Here is a 24,700-nt window from a genome sequence, read left to right on the forward strand (position 1 = left end):
GGCGAGTGTCTGCAAGCCTTGCGCGCCCGGCAGGAGCTCCCGCCAGGCGCGCAAGGCTTGGGGCGGCAGCCTGTTGCCCGAAGCACAGGGAGCCCTCCGGAGGGCTCCCCGTGCTTCGGGCGAGTGTCTGCAAGCCTTGCGCGCCCGGCAGGAGCTCCCGCCAGGCGCGCAAGGCTTGGGGCGGCAGCCTGTTGCCCGAAGCACGCGGAGCCCTCCGGAAGGCTCCCCGTGCTTCGGGCGAGTGTCTGCAAGCCTTGCGCGCCCGGCAGGAGCTCCCGCCAGGCGCGCAAGGCTTGGGGCGGCAGCCTGTTGCCCGAAGCACGCGGAGCCCTCCGGAGGGCTCCCCGTGCTTCGGGCGAGTGTCTGCAAGCCTTGCGCGCCCGGCAGGAGCTCCCGCCAGGCGCGCAAGGCTTGGGGCGGCAGCCTGTTGCCCGAAGCACGCGGAGCCCTCCGGAGGGTGCCCCGTGCTTCGGCGAGTGTCTGCAAGCCTTGCGTGCCCGGCAGGAGCTCCCGCCAGGCGCGCAAGGCTTGGGGCGGCAGCCTGTTGCCCGAAGCACGCGGAGCCCTCCGGAGGGCTCCCCGTGCTTCGGGCGAGTGTCTGCAAGCCTTGCGCGCCCGGCAGGAGCTCCCGCCGGGCGCGCAAGGCTTGGGGCGGCAGCCTGTTGCCCGAAGCACAGGGAGCCCTCCGGAGGGCTCCCCGTGCTTCAGGCGAGTGTCTGCAAGCCTTGCGCGCCCGGCAGGAGCTCCCGCTGGGCGCGCGAGGCTTGGGGCGGCGGCACGGGGCGGCCGGCCGAAGCGAGCGGCGATGGGATTTGGGAGGGAGCTCGCTCGCCGCCCCGCGTGTGCTCGCCGCCGCCCCGCCTCTCGCCGCCGGACTCGCCCGCCTCCCTCCCATGGCACACCAGGCAACGTCTTGCGGCACACTAGTGTGCCGCGGAACACCGGTTGGGAAACACTGCTCTACTCCTACACACATCATGTGCACTTTGCCAATCACCCTACATTGCCTGCAGAGATCCACATGTTTAAGGGTCACAAAGGGAAGAGGATGTAGAAAGGGCAGGAATCACATGGAAATGAAAGCCTTCATTGACTGAACAAGTCCATAAAAGGTAAAGGTACCCCTGCCCGTACGGGCCAGTCTTGCCAGACTCTAGGGTTGTGCGCTCATCTCACACTAGAGGCCGGGAGCCAGCGCTGTCCGCAGACACTTCCGGGTCACGTGGCCAGCGTGACAAGCTGCATCTGGCGAGCCAGCGCAGCACACGGAACGCCATTTACCTTCCCGCTGGTAAGCGGTCCCTATTTATCTACTTGCACCTGGAGGTGCTTTCGAACTGCTAGGTTGGCAGGCGCTGGGACCGAACGACGGGAGCGCACCCCGCCGCAGGGATTCAAACCGCCGACCATGCGATTGGCAAGGTTTTACCCACAGCGCCACCCGCGTCCCTGAACAAGTCCATATCAATGATAAACAAAAAGAAGGGGTTACTTACATTGGATAAAACGCCTACAAGCTTGCACCAAAACTAGTAGACATCCATAGGATATGCTCATAATAATAATAATAATAATAATAATAATAATAATAATAATAAAAAAAAATTTATTTATACCCTGCCCTCCCCAGCCAAGACCGGGCTCAGGGCAGCTAACAACCAATAATAAAAACAAGTTGATTAAAATACAATTTTTAAAAAACCAAGATTAAAATACAACATTAAAACATTAGGATGCAGCCTCTTCACAAGAGGAGAAAGGAAAAAGAAAGAGGGGGAGGGAATCAAACTGATTCTAAGCCAAAGGCCAGGCAGAACAACTCTGTCTTACAGACCCTGCAAAAAGAAATCAGATCCTGCAGGGCCCTGGTCTCATGAGCGTTCCACCAGGCTGGAGCCAGTGTTGAGATGGTCCTGGCTCTGGTTGAGGCTAATCTAACTTCCTTAGGGCCCGGGACCTCTAGGGTGTTGCTATTTATGGACCTTAAGGTCCTCTTAAATTCCACAGATATCCACTAACTATTTTGGACCTACTGTATCAATTTGAAGTCTCACCCATAGATGAAAATAATATTTCTGGGCTAGCAAGAAGCATCTTCATGTTCACATATGCTTTCTTCAGGATCTATAAATTTTGGCTGAGCTTGGCTTCTAGCAGGCAGTGAGGTTCAGTTTTCTCATGTTCTGATCCATGGAGGCAAAGCATCCCTCTTTTGTACCTGCTGCCCAGCCACTTCTGCCAACCACATCTATGAAATCTTGTGCTCTTTACAAAACTGAGATTGTTGCCTATTGAAAGCTTGTGTATGTGGACAACAGAATTTACCCACCTGACAGAAGAATCCTATGCATTTTTTACTCAGAAGCTCCACTATGCTCAATGAGGCTTACCCTCAAACAAAGGTCCTATTACTCGTGCACAGCCAGTGAAGTGCTTCTAATCCACAAGTAATAAATTAATTACAAGCAATGAACAAATGCACACAAGAGTTCACTTACCCAAAGTCTTATGTTTAGAAATATGTTCAATCACCCATCTAGGCACTCGTTTTGTCTGATCATAAGATAATGCATGATTGGTGTAATATCTGATCTGTGTTCCAGCTGCAGGAAATCCATACTTTTCCAACACAGTCTCTGTTGTGGGTTCTAAGAGAGAAATAAAGAGTTTTAAGGCCAGAACATGTGGGGTTTGTTTTCTCCCACGGAAGAGTAGCCAGAAAGGCATCAAATGCCTAAGAACCCCATTAACAACTGAGAATTTACCCAAGTCTTACAAAACCCTTTTCATTTCTGATAATTTCAAGTGCATGAGGGTAAGCTCTCTTTCCATGCAAAGCACCACATACATGGATGGTGCCAGTATTATTGCAATGTGCTCTATGTAGGGGTACCCTTGGGCCAGGTTGGGATGCTCGAGTTGGTACAAAATGCTGCAGCTTGACTGCTGATGGAGACTGACTGTTGTCAGCAAGTAACACCAATCAGCTTGCACTAGTGACCCTTATGTTACTGGGCCAAGTTCAAGTTTCTTGTATCAATTTTTTTAAGGCCATTAACAACTGGGATCCAGAGTACCTCCAGGGTTGCCTGATCACTAAGCCCATTAAAGAAGTCTCTGTTAGTTGTCCCTCATAGCTCAGACTCATGGATTGTATCCACCAGGAACTATGGATTCAGTACAGTCAACTGATTTTGTGGAACTAATGATTAAAAATTCACCAGTTTTAATCCTCACAACAACCCTGTGAGGTAGGTTATGCTGAGAGAAAAGTGAAATCACTAGCCCATGACCACCCATAATTTATTATTTATACCCCGCCCATCTGGCTGAGTCTCCCCAGCCACTCTGGGCAGCTTCCAATCAAGTGTTAAAAACAACACAGCATCAAATATTAAAAGCTTCCCTAAACAGGACTGCATTCGGGTGTCTTTTAAAGAGAAGATAGCTGCTTATTTCCTTGACATCTGAAGGGAGGGCGTTCCACGTGGCAGGTGCCACTACCGAGAAGGCCCTCTGTCTGGTTCCCTGTAACCTCACTTCTCACAATGAGGGAACCGCCAGAAGGCCCTCGGCGCTGGATCTGTGTCCGGGCTGAATGATGGGGGTGGAGACGCTTCTTCAGGTATACGGGACCAAGACCATTTAGGGCTTTAAAGGTCAGCACCAACACTTTGAATTGTGCTCGGAAACATACTGGGAGCCAATGCAGATTTCTCAGGACCGGTGTTATGTGGTCTCGGCGGCCACCCCCAGTCACCAGTCTAGCTGCCGCATAGAGCGCATTGCAGTAGTCCAAGCGGGAGAGAACTAGAGCATGCACCACTCTGACAAGATAGTCCACAGGCAGGTAGGGTCTCAGCCTGTGTACCAGGTGGAACTGGTAGACAGCTGCCCTAGACAAAGAATCACCCTGTGTCTCCATGGACAGCTGTGAGTCCAAAATGACTCTCAGGCTACGCACCTGGTCCTCCAGGGGCACAGTTACCCCATTCAGGACCAGGGAATCCTCCACACCTGCCCGCCTCCTGTCCCCCAGAAACAGTACTTCTGTCTTGTCAGGATTCAACCTCAATCTGTTAGCCGCCATCCATCCTCCAACCGCCTCCAGGCACTCACACAGGACCTTCACTCCCTTCACTGGTTCTGATTTGAAAGAGAGGTAGAGCTGGGTGTCATCTGCATACTGATGAACAACCAGCCCAAACCCACTGATGATCTCTCCCAGAGGCTTCATATAGATATTAAAAAGCATGGGGGAGAGGACGGAACCCTGAAGCACCCCACAAGTGAGAGCCCAGGGGTCTGAACACTCATCCCCCAACACCATTTTCTGGACACAGCCCAGGAGAAAGGAGCGGAACCACTGTATAACAGTGCTCCCAGCCCCTCGAGACAGTCCGGATGTTATGGTCGATGGTGTCAAAGGCCGCTGAGAGATCCAGCAGAACTAGGAAACAGCTCTCATCTTTGTCCCTAGCCCACCGGAGATCACTGACCAGTGCGACCAAGGCAGTTTCAGTCCTATGAGGCTTCTTGCCTGGTCACTGTGGTAATCTAATTATCATTAATATTATTTTATTATATTTCCATACCACCCTTCATCTGAAGACCACAGGGCAGTTTATAATATAAAAAGACAAAAATACATACCATAATAACAAAAGCCTAAACCTCAATTGAAATGGATTAAAAAATCAGTTTCTTCCAAGAGCACCAGGATCCGGTCTGCAATCAACCATTCAAGAACCTTTTCCAAGAAGGCCCTCCTAACAGTGTTGTAAGTTCTACTGATCCATCTTGAATACCCAATGTAGAGCCTTTAATATAGTGGGTCCTACTATCTGGAACACCTTTGCCCTGGAAATAAGGCATACACTAAGTTTTGCACCATGTGCTTTCAACACATGCTAAAAGCTTTAATTTTTACCCAGGCCTTCCCAGATTAGTCTGCAGGCGACGATTTATAGTATACTATGTTGGTTTGTGTTATTTTATTATGTACTATTGTTCTGAACTTTTGTGCAATGTTTTGTGGTTTTCAAAATGTTGAATGGTTTATACATGTTTCAAAATAATATAAATAATAATAGTTGAACTGGAAATTGAACCTGGGCCTCCCTAGTTCAAGACTGATACTCTAACCACTACACCACGCCGGCTTATCCAGAGGCATGTGGGGGCTACTGATGGAAGCAGAATTATGGGCTGGATTGACTTTTGGTCTGATGTGTTCTAACAGCAGAGGAGTCCTGCCACAAAAAGAGATAGGACCAACCCAGGCATCACCCAACAACAGAGAATTTGAAAGGGGGGTTGATGAGAGCCTACTTCACTTATCACAAAATTAAAAACTTTCTATCCTTTCAAAACACAAAACATTTTAAAATGTTGTTGGGTTGAGAAGTGATGTGGGCTTATTGTGTACTTGTAACCTTTCGCCCACCACTTCAGATTGATTTTTTGATAACAGTTATACAAATACACTTAAAACCACCATAAAATGAAAAATATGTCATTGCTAGCAATTTACTGCTGGTGTTATACAGCCAGACAAAACTACTTTCTCAATACAGTGCTGATTGATTTTCAATGTATACAGGGAGAAAAGTGGCAGATGTTATTTTTAATTCAGTTTATATTTAACAATTCAGGAACAAACCACAGGTTGTTTGGTTCGATTTTTGTGCCATGGTAAAAAAAAACCCAGTTGTTTGCATTAAAAAACATACTACTTTTGCAGAAACAAAAGGGAACAAATGTTTAAAAACAACTTATTTCAACATAAATTGTTATAAACAGAAAGCAATAGATAAAAGAAACCAATACTTTGTTCTCTTGTGCACAATTTTTTTCAGACTATGCTGTAAAATGTAACTAGCATGACTCCTAAGGGGATAAAATGCCATATTAATAGAAGGCAAATTCACTGTAAATTTGTGCAATACTTTTTTTCTTTAGAAATCGCTAACAGGGTTTTAGTGGCTAGAGAGGGAAATTTTTAACTAAAGGTGGATAGAGAAGAATGGGAGATCACCAGGAGTCCCATTTAAAAGCTGAATCTAGATAAACAGATTTTTTTTCCGTTTTTAAAAAAAATTAAGTGTTGAAGAGAAATGTAAGCATTTGAGGTAATGTGAATATTTCATTTTCAACTGCTGGCCACTGTAGAAAACAGTATACTGGGCTAAATGAGCCTTTGGTTGGTCTGATCTTGGGGAAAGGTGATAATCAGCTCAGTCAATTAGAAAGGACCAATTGGTTAAAGGTATACAACTCGGAGCTAAACAGTATAAATTGAAAGCTTTTGCTGATGATTTAGTTTTGACATTACAGGAGCCAGAATCCAGTACTAAAAGAGTATTGCAATTAATTCAAGAATTTGGTCAAGTTGTGGGATTTAAGCTGAATAAGTTGAAAACTAAGGTGTTAGAGAAAAATTTAACAGAGATGGAGAAAGAGATGTTTCAGAAGGAGACAGGATTAGCATTGGTTAAGAAAGTGAAATATCTAGGGGTTCATATGACTGCTAAAAATGTGAATTTATTTAAAGACAACTATGAAAAATGTTGGTTGAAAGTGAAAAAGGATTTAGAAATATGGTCAAATTTGAAGTTATCATTGCTGGGCCGAATTGCTGCGATAAAGATGAATGTATTGCCTAGGATGCTGTTTTTGTTTCAAACTTTGCAAATTTTGGACAAGATGGACTGTTTCAAGAAATGGAAGAGAGATATCTCAAGATTTGTCTGGCAGGGCAAGAAACCTCGAATAAAATTTAAGATTCTAACTGATGCTAAAGAAAGAGGTGGATTTCCCCTGCCAGACCTTAAACTTTTATTATGAATCAGCCACATTTTGTTGGCTGAAAGATTGGCTGCTTCTTGAAAACACGGACATTTGGGACTTAGAAGGATTTGGATGGCATGCAAACCTGTGGTATGACAAGGTCAAAGCGCACAAAGCCTTTAAAAACCATATTGTCAGGAAAGCATTGTTTAATGTTTGGATGAGATACAAGGATTTGCTTGAAAGTAAAACACCAAGGTGGCTGTCACCAATGGAGGCTAAGGCTCTGAAAAAACTTAATATGGAGACAAACTGGCCAAAATATTGGGAAATTTTGGAACAAGATGGAGATAGATTAAAGCTGCAGAGCTTTGACAGTTTAAAAACTAAAGTATGAGACTGGCTTGATTATTATCAAATAAGGGAGGTCTATAACTTGGATAAGAAAATTGGTTTTCAGGTGGAAAAATCAAAATTGGAAACAGAATTGTTAGATCCTAAAACTAAGAATTTATCAAGAATGTATAACTTGCTGTTGAAATGGAATACACAAGATGAAACGGTTAAATCTGTTACGATTAAATGGGCACAAGATTTTGGACATAACATTATGATGGCTGACTGGGAAAAGTTATGGACCACAGGTATTAAGTTTACGGCTTGTAATGCCTTAAGAGAGAATATAATGAAAATGATTTACAAGGTGGTATCTAACCCCAGTCAAGCTGGCAAAAATTTATCATTTGCCTGACAACAAATGTTGGAAATGTAAAGAGATTGAGGGCACATTCTTTCACCTTTGGTGGACATGCCCTAGGATTAAGGCCTTCTGGGAGATGATTTATAACGAAATGAAAAAGGTATTTAAATATATCTTCCAGAAGAAACCAGAGACCTTCCTCCTGGGTATGGTCGGCCAATTGGTGCAAAGGGAGGATAGAATTTTTTTTATGTACGCCACAACAGCAGCAAGAATACTCATCGCAAAGTATTGGAAGACACAAGAATTACCACCCGAGAAGAATGGCAGACGAAGGTGATGGACTATATGGAATTGGCTGAGATGACTGGCAGAATCCGGGACCAAGGAGAAGAGTCGGTGGAAGAAGATTGGAAAAAAATTAAAGTATATCTTCAAAAATATTGTAAAATTAAGGACTGTTAGAAAGATGTTGGAAAAAGAAAATTAGGTGGTTTTGGTAGAAATGATATAAAGGATTAAGTAAAAATGAGTTGATGAAATTGATGAAAGAAAGGACCTTAATTATAAATATATTAAATTAAATTATTTAAATGAAAATAAGGTTGGAAGGATTTGCTGAAAAAACGATTTGAACTAGAATACAAAATTGGGAGGTGTGAGGAGGTCAAGGAAATAAGTAAAGGAAGAAAGTCATCCCATATTCCTATTGAAGGCTACACTATTTAATTTGAAACTGCGCCAGATCAACAATAAGGTAAAAGGTAAGCACCAGGAAAACAGCATGGAAAAAGCTGGAGAAAAACAACACCATAAGTTTTTGTGTGTTTTTTTAACATGGCGCCCAAATGCTACCCAAACCGGTGCCCGGCGGGAAAACAGAAAACTCTTCAAATTATCCCGAAACTGTCGAAATTAGCTGTTGCTAATCCTTTTATTCCAAAAAAGATGTAAGCATTATATCAGCAATATTCCTCTCCGGTCTCCTTTTATATGATGCTCTTTAGTAGAAAGCTCTGCGGGCGCAGACCCGCCGCTGCCTGAGGGCTGCCTTCTGTATAGCAGGCCCCACTTTCCCCCTCAGCCGCGCGTCGCCAACGGGCGCCCTCAGCCATCGCTCCCGCTAGCGAGCCGGGTCGGCAGTTGCGCCTGCGCACTCGCTCGCTTACCCTCCTCAGGCGGCGGCGGCGGCGGCAGCGGCGGTTGCTGTTTTGCCGAGGCGGCGGCGGCGGCCACGGAGCTCTGCAGGGCCGCGGGTGGGAGACGGGGCTCCCCGAGGAGTTTGCGGGCAGTCAGCGCAGAGGCCGCGGCTCCCAGCGCCGCCCCGCACACGAAGCCGCCGAAGAAGCGGCTCCGGGCGAGGCGGGCGCCCAGCGACCCGGCCATGAGAGCGGGCCTGAGGGAGGGGAAGGAGCTTTTCCGCCTCCGCCTCAGTCCGCCTCTCTTTGCTCCGCCTCGTGAGGGGAGGAAAAAGCGCGCGAAAACCAAGCTCGCCAACGGGCGCCGCCGCCGCCGCCGCCCTGAAGCAGGGCAAAAATCTTGTACAATTAATTACTACTCGTGAGACGGGTTGAAGAAAGAGTCCATAAACTTCTTTACTGCAGTAAAATGTCCCGTCCCCCCACCCCAGGGACACACCTGGAATAATATTGTGTGCCCTTTCTGGCTGCCACATTTTAAGAAGGGTGTTGACAAGCTGGAAGGTGTGCAGAGGAAGGAGACCAAGATGGTCAAGGGTCTGGAAACCAAGCCTGGTGAGGAACGGCTAAAGGAGCTGGGTAGGTTGAGCCTGGATGAGAAGAGAGATGATAGCCATCTTCAAAGATCTTAAGGGCACAGAAGAGGGAGCCTGCTTGTTTTAGGACTTGAACCCATGGCTTCAAGTTACAAGGAAGGAGATTCTGGCCATAGCTCTCAACTTTTCCCTTTTCTTGCGAGGAATCCTATTCGAAATAAGGGAATTTCCCTTTTAAAAAAGAGAAACGTGGACAGCTGTGCTTCTGGCCTAAACATCAGGAAGAACTTTCTGATGGGAAGAGCCATTTGACAGTGGCACAGTCTCTGTCAGAAGATGGGGAACCTCTTCCTTCCTTGGAGGTTTTGAAGCAGAGGTTGGATGGTCATCCGCCAGGGATGCTTTAGTTGTTCCAGCATTGCAGGGGGATAGACGGCCGTTGTGGTCCCTTCAAAACCTACAGTTATTCAATTATAAAGTACAACAATTCCACATTCTGTTTTTTTAACTATGTATTTATGGATAGAACTGTTTTGCTTTACAGGTGCATATTTTATTGCTTGTAGCCGACCTTGGGACTTTGCAGTGAAGGGGGACTAATGAGCCTAATAAAATTCAAACCGTTTCATATGTAAACGCAGTTCCAACTCCCATACAGATACATGCTGGGATAAATAGGGCTGTTTTGATGGGGGAGGGGGGCTTTATTCCATCAAAATCCCATTTCTTTAAAAAGAAAGAAATGTCTGTTCTGCCATGTCTGTTTGTGACATCACTCACAGTCCTTACATAGCCAGGGATGGGAAAACATCTGTCCAACCCTACTAGGCCTCACATTTTTTTGGGGGGGGGAGGGCACTTGTTAATAAAGAAATGATGACTGAGGAGTCCCCTCACAGCCTTCCCCTGCATTTGCTAAATAACCACATCCCTCATTTGTGTTGTTGGGATAAATTTATATAACATTCCAATGAACTTACAGAAGAATATATCTGATATACAGAAGAATATCAACAATCCAGCACATAATTTTACCCATAGTGTTTTGTTTTTCCAGAATCTGCTAAAACAGAAGAGAGAGGTCAGCCATTACCAGTAAGGGAAGAAATATTCCTTCGAGAAGCTTCTCCCAAAATGGAAGGCACACAAGACTCTGTGATTCTCTTCTTTGGGAGGTGGCTGTCGTGTGGGTGGCCTTAGGAAGCTGAATGCGAAGGAGGCAGGTACCAGCCCTTTGGATTGCCTCAAGGACAACCTGGGAGCATCTCTCACCTGCTGTGCTTGTACTTCCTCACTCTCCCATTCTCTACCTCTGCACCTAGCCCAGAACAAAGACCAACCTCTTTTGTTGGGCAAAAGATTCCTGCAGGGAGTTGGACTCAAAGACCCTCGTGGTCCCTTCTAAGTCTACAATTCTATGATTCTGTGCTCTAAGGGCATTGCTTTCAAGTGAACACATCATTCTCAGTGCTCTGAAACACATTTAAAAGGCATTCAAAGGTTTTTATAAAAATAATCTTTATAAAAAATAATAATTTATTAGTTTTCCAATTGAAATTGTCATATGATCTCAACAATCAAGCAGAAACCACCTAAAATGGCATGAGATATAAAGTCTTTCTTCCTGTTCCCGAGAGATTTGAAGCTGTTAAAAGGGACCAAATGGGGAAATCCTTTCAATTCCTAAGAGGCAGTGAGTTGAGGGAGGCCAGGGCCACATCCACACCATTCGTTTAAAGTGCCGTGAAGCACTTTAAACACTCATGGCTTCTTACCCCAAAGAATTCTGGGAGCTATAGTTTGAAAAGGGCGCCCAGAGTTGTTAGGAGACCCCTCTGTTCCCCTCCCAGAGCTACAACTTCCAGTGGTGTAACCACCCATCCTTCTTTCCAGGGAATTCTGGGAATTGTAGCTCTGGGAGGGGAACAGGGGGGTCTCCTAACAACTCTCAGTCTCCTTAACCACCTACAGTTCCCAGAATCCATGGGGGGAAGCCATGCCTGTTTAAAGCGTCATAGCACTTCCGGTGAACAGTGCGAATGTGGCCTAATGTTTCCTCCCCTCATTTTTGTCAAACTGCTTGTCTTGCTCCTGCATTATGGTATATAAGCTTCCATGAACCACAGCTTGTTTCATCAGATTGATGATGTGATCTCCTGAAACTCACAGCCACAGTGGGGAATGCAGAGGAGAAGAACAGACTCCATCACTTGCAATCCAGCAGATGTCCGTCTGCAGTCTCCCTTCAAAGCTCCTTCCCTCAGTTATGGCCACGGCCTTGTCCATTGCTCACTGTCAGTATTTCACATTCATTTCTCCGATGCAAATAGGGACATCCTGTGGTTCTCTTCATGACTTTCATGGCTGGTCTCGTGGAAAAGCTTGCCGACTCCGGACATCCCTGAAAGGCAAAGGCAAACAGATGAGTGGGATGGCCACCATCTGACAGCGTCCACCCAGACACCTCCACTGGTTTCTGCCTGCCTAGGGAATCCACTGACATCATTTAAATGCAAATGCAAATTCCACCAGCTTCCGCCTAGGAACATTCACCCGCTGCAACTTCCCTCCTCTGTTTGGCTGCCTATTAACAAACAAGGCTTCCAAACCAGTTTGCATCCATTTCAGCCAGCATAGCCTTACGACATCCACTAGCCTGAATGCAAACTCTTCCGGCAACCATCCACCACCTGCAGCCTCGCCAGGTCCATTGCCAGACGACCGCCTGCTTCAGAGCTGAGTATCAGCTGCCTTCAAGTAGCAATCCCACTAGCAAGTAAACTTTGAACTTGCCTTCTCCTTGCTCCACAGCATTTCAGCGCTGGGTGATTGCCTCCTTCCGCCTGCCAGCTTGCTGCCATGGGGCAGGAGACCACTAGAGCTGAGTGCCACCGCTGCTGCCTATTTCTCTCTGGGGAGGGCAGCTGCCTTGCCTTTTGCCTTGGCCAACATTTATACCCACTCAGCTGCCTTTTTTTTGTGACATCACAGTCAACAATGGTAGCAGCTGGGGAAGCATCACCACCACCCCGTCAGCCCTCACAATGGTGGGTGCAGCTCAGCAACCATTGGCTCCTTGGCCTATTACCAAGGAGATATACAGCCAAAATCAGGTGGAGAAGAGGGACTGAAGAGGGAACACCATTCGCAGTACACAGGACAGGAAGTCACAGGTCTTGGGAGCAGCTGGGCTGGCACCACCCCTGTCCTCTCTAATATCAGTGCCACTCTCAAGTCTCCAAGGTGGTCCTTCCACCAGCCTTGTTTTTAGATGTGCAAGGTTTCTCTGGTACAGCCTCCCGAGTCCAGTTCGTCCACATCCTGCAAAAATGCACTTGTGTCCAGCTTTCCATGCGGAACTTTAAATTACTTGAGACTCCAGAAGCCGCTTCAGTTTCTTCCCAGAAACATGGACCTTCTCATGAGCTTCAACATAATCACCAGATTTGATGAGCAAGTGAGTGGAAATCTCCTACAGAGTGTTGACTTGTGGCTACCATTCCAGAAGCTCTTTCTCCAGTTGCATTAATTTTCTTTGGCTCTCCTGAATTGAATGAGGATTAGCATTTCTTTATCCCAGCTTTTTTCTCCAAGGAGCTGGTATACGTTGCAGCAAAAACAATGAACACAGCTACCTTGCCTACCAGAGAAGAGACTAAAGGAGCACACTTCTGGATGTTGTTGCTTATGGCAAAGTTTAAGAATGTATGAATAGCAGTTTGCGGACAGTGATCCAGGGGATCCTGGGAGACATCACACATTGCCTGTGAGATTGTAGATGCAATTGAAAGGCAGTTTGTTTTTTTGGATCTGCCACCTCTACAGTGGCTTGTTGGTGAATTGGAGGCACTGCTGGTGTCCTCACCCTTCTTCCTGATGCAGAACTTCACTCACCTCTTCTTCCCTGACAGAGGAAGTGCCATTTTGTGGTTTGCCTCAGGTGTCAAAATGTCTTGAGCTGGCCTTGCCAGCAGCCATAAGGCCCAACCAGTCTGGCAAGTGCTCTGCGTTAACAGTATGTGTACTCTATAGAACATTAAAGAATTGTAGAACCTTTTTGGCAGAAGAAGCAGGTTCAGATGCTTTGAATAAATAAAATCAGTCCTTTTTTCCTGGGGGAATGCAGGGGTACGCATACCCCTAAGCATGTTGTGAATCTTAAGTTTGGCCTCATTGAGGGGCAGTATTTCAGTATGAGTTGGAAAATAAGAGTACCCCTAAACATTTTTTAAGGAAAAAAGCACTGAATAAAATAACCCACTGCGGCACAAAGGGGTTCCAAGGCAGATGCCCTGTGACTTTTTAGGAAGGTCAATATGGAAAGTTCTTTGAATTCCTTCATCAGACTGAATGGGGATGAGGGGAAAGCTGGCATAGTGTGAAAGTCACAAAGTCTGCAGTTGTAATAGTTTAAAGCAGAGTGCTGGGGGAGACTTGCAAGCTAATGAATTATTTATTATTCATTGGATTTATATACCGCCCTATACCGGGAGGTCTCAGGGCAGTTCACAGAATAAAATCAAAATATAAAACCACAAAATACGTAATCAAAATAAAAACACCAACCCAATAACCACCCAGGTTATTGTCAGGCTGCAACCCTAATCCTAGTTACTTGGGAATAAGCTCCATAGAATTCAATGTGGCTTACTTCTGATGAGCCATGGTCAGCAAATAGCCATGGCACATGCCCTGATTGGGGGGAAATAGGGAAGTTGTTCCTACAAATCACCAACACAAAATATTTGTAATTTATTGTTTATTTTAATATACAAAAAAAGATAAATTTGAAATAGTTCTTTCTAGGTTTTTTCCTCCTATTTGTTGGAGCGGAGCTGCTTCACACAGGGCAAAAATACTACATTCATACTGGTTTATTCGGGCACCCTGAACTTAGCTGAAGCAGCAATACCCAAACTTGGCAGATCTAATTTCAAACATGAGACTCGTTTCTAAAATACCACAGTAAAAAGGAACAAAGATCTATTGCAAATTTATGAATTATGATACAATGTTTCAAAACATTTCCATTTCATAACTGCATACAGCGAATGTCTTCTTTAGGCCATCTTACATATGTATATCTATATATATATAATATATATAAAAAATCAGCACAATCCAAAAGGGGTTACAGCAATGAGCTCAACTCTCTGTATACTTTTTTTGTGTGTTTGTGTGTGGATACTTTAATATAAATTTTGTTAAGTCAGTAGTACAAGCTATCTCTGGTCTACTTTTTTTTTATTTTAAGCTACAAGAGTGAAATATAACCTACAACATTTACGTTTCACGTATCTTGGTATACAAACAGTACATTGGAATTTGAGCCAGGACCAATAGTCATTTTAATTATTTCACCATCTGGTAGAGCTTTCTGCATTTATCAATTTCCTAAACTAGTTACTTAATTCTCATTTCTGAAGTTTGCCAAGAATTCAAATTGGAAATCTTGCGGGAACAGGTTACTGCAAACTCCTCTGTAGGCCTTCTATGTACAAGTTAAGTAACACAGCTTAATAAGACATAACTATTCATCATAAAACTGATACACACATCTCACTATGCTAGACTAGTTTTAGGACTTTATTTCTTTGAATAAAGCATACCATTTAGAAGTAGTTGATAAAAGGAACGATGGTTTTAAAAAAACAACAAAGAGTGTATTTCATTTTTTTGTGCCCCCTCCCTTCCAAATTTTGTTCTATCCTGTGACATTTACTATAAGCATCTAATGGTATAAACAATGCAGAAAGCTCTTTCCACAAACTGACAAACTGTACTTAAGTCAACTTTACAGTAGGAAATTCACCAAACTTAAGGACAAAATGTGACAAGTATTCACAGGTGAAAGACTGTAGGCTTCAGTTCTGATATTCAAATGGTGGTAGATTGGCAAGAGGAATGCCCTGGCTTTGTGCAAATGTAGGGGCATAGAACTGGAGACCGAGAAGCATGTTTTAAAATCCGCAGTAACCACCTTTTTGTGGTATCAGCAAGTATCACTATATGACAAAACTTTTAACTTCATAGGAAGTTTCGGAGGGGACAGGTAGCTCAGTCTCCCCCTCCCCCTGTAACCACTAAAAGCTTCACAAATGTTTGACACTGATAATTTCGAAAGGCGTTGGCGGAGGCAAAAAAAAATTATCTCCAACCTGCTGCGAATTTCAATTTTGATAGGAAGGTCTCTCTTATATTGGTAAAACAGCATGTCTCAATGACCAGGAATAAAAATTGTAAGACTGAACAGATTATTATTATTAAAAAACCCTGAACCACCACCCCCGCCCCCGCTCCCAAAAAACCAAGATCAGTAAAAATAATGCTATAGATTTCCATTCCAGAGAAAATTGTAGTGCTGTTATTTGGAGAAGATCAGTCTCTACTAAAGGGCTCAATATGGATCGCCCCATGCTCTGTCCAAGTTGTACCCCTTTGGAACTTCATGTGCAGGGTCATGATAACCGGTGGCACCTATCCGCCATGTCAGATGTTCCAAGTAACTTTGACCAGATAACCAGGAAATATCTCCCAATAAAACACTGAACACAGTAGAAATCAAGGAAAGGAAGCACTTGTTCATAACGCCCTCTTGCTGTACATACATCCAACACAATTAGAGCTTGACACAAAAAAAGCCCTTTTGGTTTAACTGTGAGTGGGGAAAGGAACCACAAGCTTCAAAAATGAAATGTAAGCTGCAATCCCTAGGGATCCATTTCCATTTTTTCCTTTCTGCATATAAATTATATAAAATATATAACTTATATAACACTTGTGTGTAGCGTGGTTCCTTGTCTGCATATTTTACAATCTTGCAGTACAAAGAAGATTCCAGAAAGCAACACTGTTATAATGTGAAGTTTGAGGTAACTGGTTCTTGAAATCCAGAAACAACAATTGGATAATGAAAAGCAGTTTCTCTTCCCCCCTCCCTGTAACATCCTGATGGCGGGGGGGGAGGAATTAAAAAGAACTTACAGCAGTTGCTTTGCATGAAAATAAATGAAGGCACAAAGAAAGAGCTTTAGACTTCGGAAATGAAGAGCTAAAAATAATGTTTCCACAGTTGTGTCCTAATACAAAATGAAGAACTCTGTCCAAAATCAGATTTTTTTAAAAATTAAGGGGGGGGGGGAGTGTAAGAAACAGAACATACTGACCAAGTTTTTAGACAATGAATTGGAAACTTTTTGTGTGCGTAAATGACAGATCAATGGATCCTAAATTTGACTACCAAGTGATGGGCCTATTCATTGTTAAAGTCTGGCAGCAGCCTGAGCACCAGAAGTATGTATAAGGAGGCTTCTGAAAACACATTCACAATTTGTATTTTAGAACATGACACTCTGTGGTTTAATCACTTTGCTGAGCTGCAATAGGAAGTTCAGCACCAAGAAGACTGCAAGGGGTTAAGCTGTCAGTCATAAAAATGGCACATGAAACTCATATTTCATCATGGTAATAGGCGACAGGAAAACCTGCTGATTTCCAAGCCAGCCAACAACCTGATGGAAAAGGACCATGTGATTGACCTTGCTGTGTGTGGGTTCTTTGCTAGCCAGATACTAGATTAACTTCCAAGCTGCTCTGGGCCCTCAAAGTAACCTAAGATTTTGAGCAAGGATATCAGTTTCACCCTAAAATTCCAAGCTTAAATAGAAGATGCTTGGTTCAACAACTTCAGGTATCCAGAGTCATGAAATCAGCATCCTTGGAGTGAGAAACTGAGGGATATTCTATCTCAGCCATGTTGTCTAAGTAATCAATCTTTTGATTAAGAATTTGGAAGCACCTGGTGTGCACACATGCTCTCTCTCTCTCCTCAACAATTCTTCCCTTCTCTTTTTAGGGTTAACCACTGTGTGTAGCATGTCAGTTAAGGCTAGCCAAGGTTAGCTTTAAACTGGGTTTGCCAATAAGCTTTAAACCTTGGTTGCAAATTCTGTTTTCAAGCTAACCATTGTTGGCGTTAACAAAACACTATACTATACTGAAAAGGGAAGGAACAATGGAATTTGTGGAGGAAATAAGTAATGGGAGCACATGTGCCTGTAGGGTGCCCTTGATCTCATGCCCACGGTTACTAGTTTGTGAAGTGTTGACTTTGCATTGGGATGCTGAGGAAGCAAAAGGCTTCCTCTTTTGAAACTCTGTTTACTTAGAAACAGATGTTTTTAAACATCTGTTAACTATGGGAAACTTGGCAGTGCCCCATTACTACTGTACTGTCAAAAAATGAAACATAAAGCTCCTTTACATTGCCCATTGCTTTAGTTACGGAAAGCAAAAGGCTAACTTTTATAACCCGGAGAAATTTGATTTGCAGATATTAATCAGTGCATTTCAGCAAGATGGGAAGAACTACCAGGAGCCCATTGCCAAAGGAATGCTGACAGAACATCTCTTTACAGATCGTATTGTCAATGTGGTACATATAGTCACTATAAACAGAACTGCTGGCATGTTATGGAGCAGAAATCTGATTTGCTGTGGTTTTCATAAATGCTTAATAGATAAGGCCACACAAATTATCACAAAACGCATCAAAATGTGTGTTTTCCATAAGGAATTTGTATGAAGGCTACACAAATATTTCTGTTGTTGTAGTGGTGGTAGAATCTTAAGGAGGCCATGAAAAAAACAGTCAAAAGTGTGGGGTTTCTGTTTTCGCAAAAGGGATTATGTACAAGAGGAATACATAGTGAAGTCTACAAGTAAGTTGGCAATTCATGAATTCAGGCCACCTTTTCTCTAGCTAGTTTTAAATCTGGTTTCTTTTTTGCTGTGGCTGCACAGGATTCCTGTTTTCCATTTTCCTTGCAGAAACATATTGGGCAATACTCGATGTTAGCCATACTCAAGAGCACACTACTGAAACAGACTTAAGTCCATTAATTTCATTGAGTCTACTCTGATTAATGTTGAATGTCATCCATTATGCTTTACAAAATAATTTGTGGTACAAAATAAATTTTTCAAACACAGTGCAGTTTTCATTCTTCAGGTGTGTATGTGTGTATTCAAAGGCCACTTCCCATCTATATAAACATTTTAAAATAGCATATTGAAATAATCAAGAAGCAAAACTCATAGTGCTGTACGTTTGTTTCTTAACTCTAAGAACATTAGTGGGACAATACTGCAACAGCATTATGATTGTGCTTTTATATTGCATGAACACCCTTTAGAAAATTTGGATTTCTCACCTTTATTAAAAGCCCACAGCACCTACTGTAGCATATTAGAATTGCTACCACAGGCAGAAAAATCAACAAGTGTTCTGCTATTCTAAACCAGAAAGAAGTACTGTAGTCGTTTTGCTTTATAGCTGCCACTTTTGAAAAAAGACATCACTTTCATATTAACAAATTTCAAAAGGGAACAAAGAAAACACTATTTTAATATTCTTAAATAAGCATAAACAAGTACTTCTCAAGGAGTGACATTCAGAAGCCCAGCATAATAGCCATGTTTTAAAATATAAGCACAGTTAAGATTACTTTAATGCACTGTGGGCTGACAATACAGTGCTAATGCTGCAAAGATCTAGATTAGGGGTGAAAACAATCTTGCACAAGGGATTTTGATATTGGTTACTGAAGAATGAAGGCTGCACCATAATTAATTTAACCCCTGTAGGATTTCTCTCTCTGTAAAGTGGGAAGATTTAGGAAGCTGAATAAGTCCAGTCTGCAATCCTATTCCCACTTACCAGGGAGTAAGCCCCAATGAACTCAAATGAACTTACTTCTTAGTAACGATTGCACTGCAAGAATAGTCAATATTTCAGGAACCAAAGTAGTTTAGGATGCCCACAAAGGGTTGATTTAATGTTGGCAACAGGTTTGGACTTAAACCAAAATCGTATTGGGGAAGAATTTACTCTCGTGTACCAGTGGTGAACTATTTTATTGCTATATCAAGAAGCAGCTTTAAATCAGGTGTACAGAACCAGCTTAGGGACAGGAAGACTTAAAAGATACTACTGGGGATTCTGTGAACTCTTTCATAGCGAAAGAAAGCTTTGATCAAAGCAACTGAGAAAGCTGCATCGTATTGATGCTAAAATATTTACTATCAGTTCATTAAACACATCTATCGGACACAAACGATGTCATATTGCCAGCGAGGTAGCTGATGTGCTAGGAACGAAGGACACAAGACAGGATGTTTGCGAGCAATAGGCATGTTTATAGCCGACCACCAAGTTTTGCTTAACCAGCCAGTGACAAAATGATCTGTAAGGAGCAGAGAGATGCCATCAACAGGTATGAAACAGTTAATTTTGGTCAAAAAAATATATTTGTGCGTCCTGCAATAAAACAAGTTTAATGCAACTGAGAGTGGGAGGTGTGGAAATCCTTCTCCCCTCCCATAAAGGGAAGGTTGAAGTTGTTGTCTAGTAGGCTATAAAACTCATATGGCACTTTCAATAAATACTTTAAAGCTTCTTAAAGAAACCAGAAGGTTGTGTGTTTGCTTCTAAAGAAGAGAAAAGCAACTGCTGTAAACCAAGCCTGTTTTAGCCATCACATAAATAACGCTGCGAGAAAATAAAAAAGGAAATCCAAAGCAGCAGAGTTCTTACAATAATTAAAAAACAGCACATCTCTTTCTCCACCATCATTAACAACCTGGATCATTAAATCTCACATTTAAGAAGATATATAGGTTCGAGGTGTATTTAAGCTTAATTTTTCTTATTTCACTTCATCCTCTCCGAAGCTTCTGCCATTCCTCTTTACAACATCAATCACAAAGATAAAGTTACTTTGGGTCTTTTACACAAATTGTTATATTGTCCCAGTTTGAGCCTGTTTTAAATGCGACAAAATTCAGCCCAATCAGTTCAAAGTTGGGACTTTCCGAGTGCTTAGCTCTCACCCTGCCTTCTTAGGGATAGCAAAAGGAAGGGGTTGTTAAAACACTACACAAGCCACAATGCCTGGTGGGTCACACAAATTGTGCAGCCCTCTCCACATTTGGCTCCGCAAAGGAGAGCAAACTTAACACTCTGTGTTCTGAAATTACAGAGCGAATCCCAAGTCAGGTTTGTGAATCTAATAAGTGTAGTTAAATTCAATATAAAAACATGGTCAAAAAGAGTAAATGGGGAAAGGCTTTGCCTTAAAAAGCTACACGTGCCTTAACTTCTTGTAGTATTTCAGCCAATAAAACGATTCTCGTGTTTTAACCATTAGTGTTCAGATTTAGGCTCAAACATGACAGCCTTTAAGAATTATGGGTGGGGGCAACCTAAACATCAAGGAAGGTGTCTGCATTTGTCACGTACAGCCATCTCAAAAAATTAAATAGGTGCACACTCCTCAACTCTGAATACATTCGATCCTTAAAAGTAAATCACACTGGTTTCAGTGGAGTTTACTTCCAAGTAAGTAAAATTTAGAATTGGTGTGAAAGATGCATGTTTAAGCACTGTCGAGTCTAAAACTGGTTTGGATGTTCAAAAGATGCAGAGGGAAGAGGGAGAGGGAGTGACTGCTGCTGATTCTCACTCTTCTGGACCTCGGTTGTTCCCCCAAGGCAAGGGGTGCAATGCCCAACCCCCAGCAATGAAAATGCACCCCCACACTTTGAATTGCACCTGGAAACATAGAGACACTTGCTCTTTCCTAAGCAATGTCAAAAACAACTCTGTACTGTTTTTATGGGGGGACGGGGAAGAGCAATCTTTTGCAGGACATCTGCCTCATCAAATCCATCCAGCAGTAAGCCTGCAATTTTATTTTATTTTTTGGAACCGTCTAATTTACAGGTAGTGAAACTGCCTTGGCAGAAATGGGCTGGGAATTAAGAGCCCCCAAGAACATATCCAAAGGTAATTTTTAATACTATTATCGTCCTGTGGCAGGTAGTGAGTGTAAATAAGACAACTTTCTTTTGCGGATTGATGTTGCAGCCAGAGGAAAAAGTTAAAATTTCATGAGAACAAAACGAAAAGATGCACTGACCTTTCACTAAAACAGCTTGTGCTCCCCACTGCCCTCCAAAAAGTAAGAGAATGGAAACAGCCTTTGCAAAGAACAGTGAATAATGCCCAGAAACCTTTTTTATAGGCAGTTATTCTAAAACCGTTTACACTTATTTACATAATGGTGCTTTATAAAAAAAACAGAAAAACAACAAAAAAATGGTAGCACTTCCTAAAATATTTTGGAACTTTTTTTTTTTAAACTTTTTAAAACTTTTTTTAAAACTCCCTTGTCATAAAAGTCAACTTACATTAAAATATACATACTACAAGACAACACAACTAACAAAATATATAATAAAACTCATACAAGTAGAAAATTCTGAGGTATTTCTGGTTTGAGGTGATCTGTGGTCGTGAAGTTTTTTCAAAACTTTTTTTTTTCAGTTTTAAACCTCGGAAGCCACGTAATGCGTATGTGTGTTCTAATTTTTTTCTTCTTTTAAAAAATCATTGCATGGTTTGCAAGTTAAAAAAATATTTAAACGTTGAATCAGCAGCATTAGGAACATTCACTGATTAGAGCGAGTTTATGGCATAAATAGAATCAACCGTATTGAAAATACGCACCACTGTTAAGATGAAAGAGTTGGGTGACAGAGTTCAGAGAACGAAGAATCAAGAAGAATCAACTTGGAGGTTTGTCAACCGACGGCGAACCTTGGCCTGGGTGTGACGGGCCCCAATAGGACAATGGAACTTACTTCCGAGCAATGTATACCAATATGCTTAGGATCGGGGCCGAGAAAGTACAAATGATCAGCTACACCAGGCTACAAAAATGAAGCTGAGCTAGAAACCCCGGTTTCAAAGTGGTTTAAGTGTCATGGCTTCCATTAAAGAAGTCTGGGAAATGTAAGCGTTGGGAGCCATTAATGCTCAAAATAAAATAGAAGCCCACCGAACCACACACCCTGCCCTGACAATTTCATTGGAGATACCAAAAGAAGCTGAAAAGATCTGGAATGGGTTTAAATCTGTCACACAGATGTGCTCCAAGACAAGAGTAGACAACATGGTTATCTCCACATATCCCATCCACATCGGCCAACCCACTGAATAAAGCACATTTCCTTGGAAATGTGGGTACATCAGGATATAACAGCTGAAATCCAGAACCTTTAAGAATTTCACTAGCGGTGGTTCATATTTACTTGGAAGTAAGGCCTATTGCTCAGTGGGATTTGCAAGGAAATCAGTTTCCAATCACAGCATTACATGCTAAGAACCTGTTGCAGGCATTAACGGTCTTCTATTTTAGCTTACATGTTTTGTTTTCCCTTGTATTTTTATTTGAAAACGGACTTTTAGAAACTCCAAACGTTGCTCCAATCGGACGCCGCGTGGGAAATTTGCCCAATGCAGCAATTCAGCCCCAAGACCCCATTCTCTGAACTTTTTTTTTAAAAGATATAGGGGTTTTCTTTTTCCTCTATTTAAATACCACTGAAGCCTGAGGTAACGAAAGGACCTAATTCCGCCGGCGATTCGCTGTGACCCAACTTTCTCCGTGCTCCGCAGCAGTTTTAATACTCTTGCCTCAAAACTTGCCCCTTCCTCTCACAAACTGTTTACCTGAGAAGTAGCTCCCTAAGCAGGTGTTTCTCCAGAATGCTGCCAGAGTTCAACGTCTCTCTCTCTCTCTCCTCTCCCAAGTCCCAATACTAAACTTTTCCCTTTCGATTCTATACCATCAAAGAGTGAGCGTTCTTCTTCTTGGCTCCTCTCCCAACTCCCCGCCTCCCCCCTCCCCCCCACATTACGGCGACACCCGTTACACCCGTAAAAGACACGTCTGCTTTTGTTTTCTTTTTTTTTTTCCTTCTTTTTTTTTCTTTTTTTTAAGCTCGCTGTCAAAAATAGAAAAGGAACAACGGAAAAAAGAAAAGTCGCGGGGTGTGAGAGTCTTGTTATGAGGTGTGATCTTATGTGACAGTCCTATTAAGCTTGCAGCATGTCCTTGCAGATGGGTAGGTTTTTGTTTGCTTGGTATCGCCGATGCCTCGCGTAGAAAAAACAGACCGGACAAAAGAGAAAACCCAGAAAACAGGATCATTATTATTATTTAAAAAAGGGAAATAAAAGTGAGTCCATTGAGGTCTTGAGGTACCTGCACCATTATCCGCATTCATTAGTCGGCACCCGAATGCTTGCTGAGATGTCCTCGTTTTCCTCCCCCCCCCCTCTCGTTTTAATACAGTAGAGCAATGCGCTGGTAAAATTGATCCAGTCAAAATAATAATAATAAAAACATCAACGACAATAATAATAACAATAATAATAATAACAATAAAAAGTCAAGATTAAAATAGCAGCTGCATTCGTGTGTGTGTGTGTGTGTGTGTGTGTAAATGTATGTATGTATGTATGTATGTGTGTGTGTGTGTGTGTGTGTGTGTGTATGTTGGATTGTGGTTTAACTTCTTTCTTTTTTAAAAAAAATCCAGTGAGTCTGGAAAGACCACAAAAAATAAAACAAAAAAACGTGAACCAGGCTTTAGATACTTGACTCTTTGGGCAACAAGTCCACGTTGGTGACAGAGGTCACAATGGAAACGAGGCAGTCCGAGGTAGGGCCATTTACTGATTTGCGTATCTGAGAAATCCGCTCCTCTACGCAACCTGCCGAGAGGCGTGCCTCTGCGTCGTGGTCCCAGCATTCTTCTATCGTCACACAAAGCTGTGCCAAACCCTGGAGACAGAGCGTAAGAGGACAGGGGTGTTTAGCTCATAGGACACCAAGGGTGGAGTTAGGAACAGCATTAAGCATAGAATCCCACTTCCCTTCCCATCACTGCTGACCCCGCCTGGTCGCTGCTAGGTGCTGCTTCCTCAAGCTGGGATAAAAACTGGCGCCGATTTCTTCATGTTTATGAAAGGCGAACCATATCACATTTATATATTTCAATTTACTCATTTTGGAACATTGATCACCCACTTAACTATTGAAGGAAAACCTCTAAGTGGTGTGCAATATGTAAAAGAACAATACAAAACTATTAAGAGTCAAAATTTGTGGAGTCCGGCTTCAACTATCGGATTCAGTGGTCAAGAAAAGCCAGAATGATTAAAGGGATGTCTAAAAACAGACAAGAGGAGTGTCCTATGCAGCAGAGAACAAACAGCAGACACGGGCTTTAAGTGAGATCTAGGCCTTTGTGACATGTTCTACAGATACTATTTTTTCAACCAACACAAACAATCTACCAGTCTGGGGAATTTATTTCATTAGTTTAGCTCTCTTTTATTTTTCTTATGTCTAAATGGATGCCCAGAAGTGTTCTAAGGAACTGCATCCGTATATTAATTGGACCAAAACCCAGAAATGGCTTATAAAACAACGGCAACAGCAGCAGCAACAATATAAAGTGGGTTTCCTGGTTCTACACAAAATCAACCCCTCAGAAAAACTCGTCACTTAGGCCAAGACCCAAAGAACTTTCTATGTAGACAGAAGCTTGAAAATGCATTTTACATC

The 24,700-nt window shown here is 42.9% G+C and overlaps 2 protein-coding genes and 1 long non-coding RNA gene across 7 annotated transcripts in view; 1 reads left to right on the forward strand and 2 right to left on the reverse strand.

The window, feature by feature from the left end:
* EXOG (exo/endonuclease G) overlaps nucleotides 1-24,700 on the reverse strand; it is a 209,295-nt gene that overhangs the window by 15,468 nt on the left and 169,127 nt on the right. Inside the window, exons 1-2 of one of the 3 annotated variants that reach the window (XM_081834502.1) lie at nucleotides 9,128-9,231; nucleotides 2,499-2,648 (exon numbers count right to left, since the gene is read on the reverse strand). In XM_081834502.1, the coding sequence (XP_081690628.1) occupies nucleotides 2,499-2,648; nucleotides 9,128-9,164 (187 nt within the window). In that variant the 5' untranslated portion in view covers nucleotides 9,165-9,231. Of the gene's footprint in view, nucleotides 1-2,498; nucleotides 2,649-8,658; nucleotides 8,924-9,127; nucleotides 9,232-24,700 lie in introns of those variants that run through there. The other 2 variants (XM_081834500.1, XM_081834501.1) reach the window with 2 other exon arrangements.
* LOC309326108 lies at nucleotides 9,135-15,356 on the forward strand. Its single transcript, XR_014150160.1, has 2 exons — nucleotides 9,135-9,267; nucleotides 10,282-15,356. It is a non-coding gene; the product is annotated as an uncharacterized lncRNA (long non-coding RNA).
* ACVR2B (activin A receptor type 2B) overlaps nucleotides 17,827-24,700 on the reverse strand; it is a 135,436-nt gene continuing 128,562 nt past the window's right edge. The window contains exons 11-12 of one of the 3 annotated variants that reach the window (XR_014150090.1): nucleotides 22,528-23,914; nucleotides 17,827-22,451 (exon numbers count right to left, since the gene is read on the reverse strand). Coding sequence is in view for 1 of the 3 variants with exons in the window: in XM_081834429.1 (XP_081690555.1) it covers nucleotides 23,720-23,914 (195 nt within the window). In the remaining 2 variants the exon portion in view is untranslated. Of the gene's footprint in view, nucleotides 23,915-24,700 lie in introns of all 3 variants that reach the window. The other 2 variants (XR_014150091.1, XM_081834429.1) reach the window with 2 other exon arrangements.

The sequence above is a fragment of the Podarcis erhardii genome (assembly GCF_964252035.2).
Source record: "Podarcis erhardii genome assembly, chromosome: 12".
Lineage (NCBI taxonomy): Eukaryota > Metazoa > Chordata > Lepidosauria > Squamata > Lacertidae > Podarcis > Podarcis erhardii.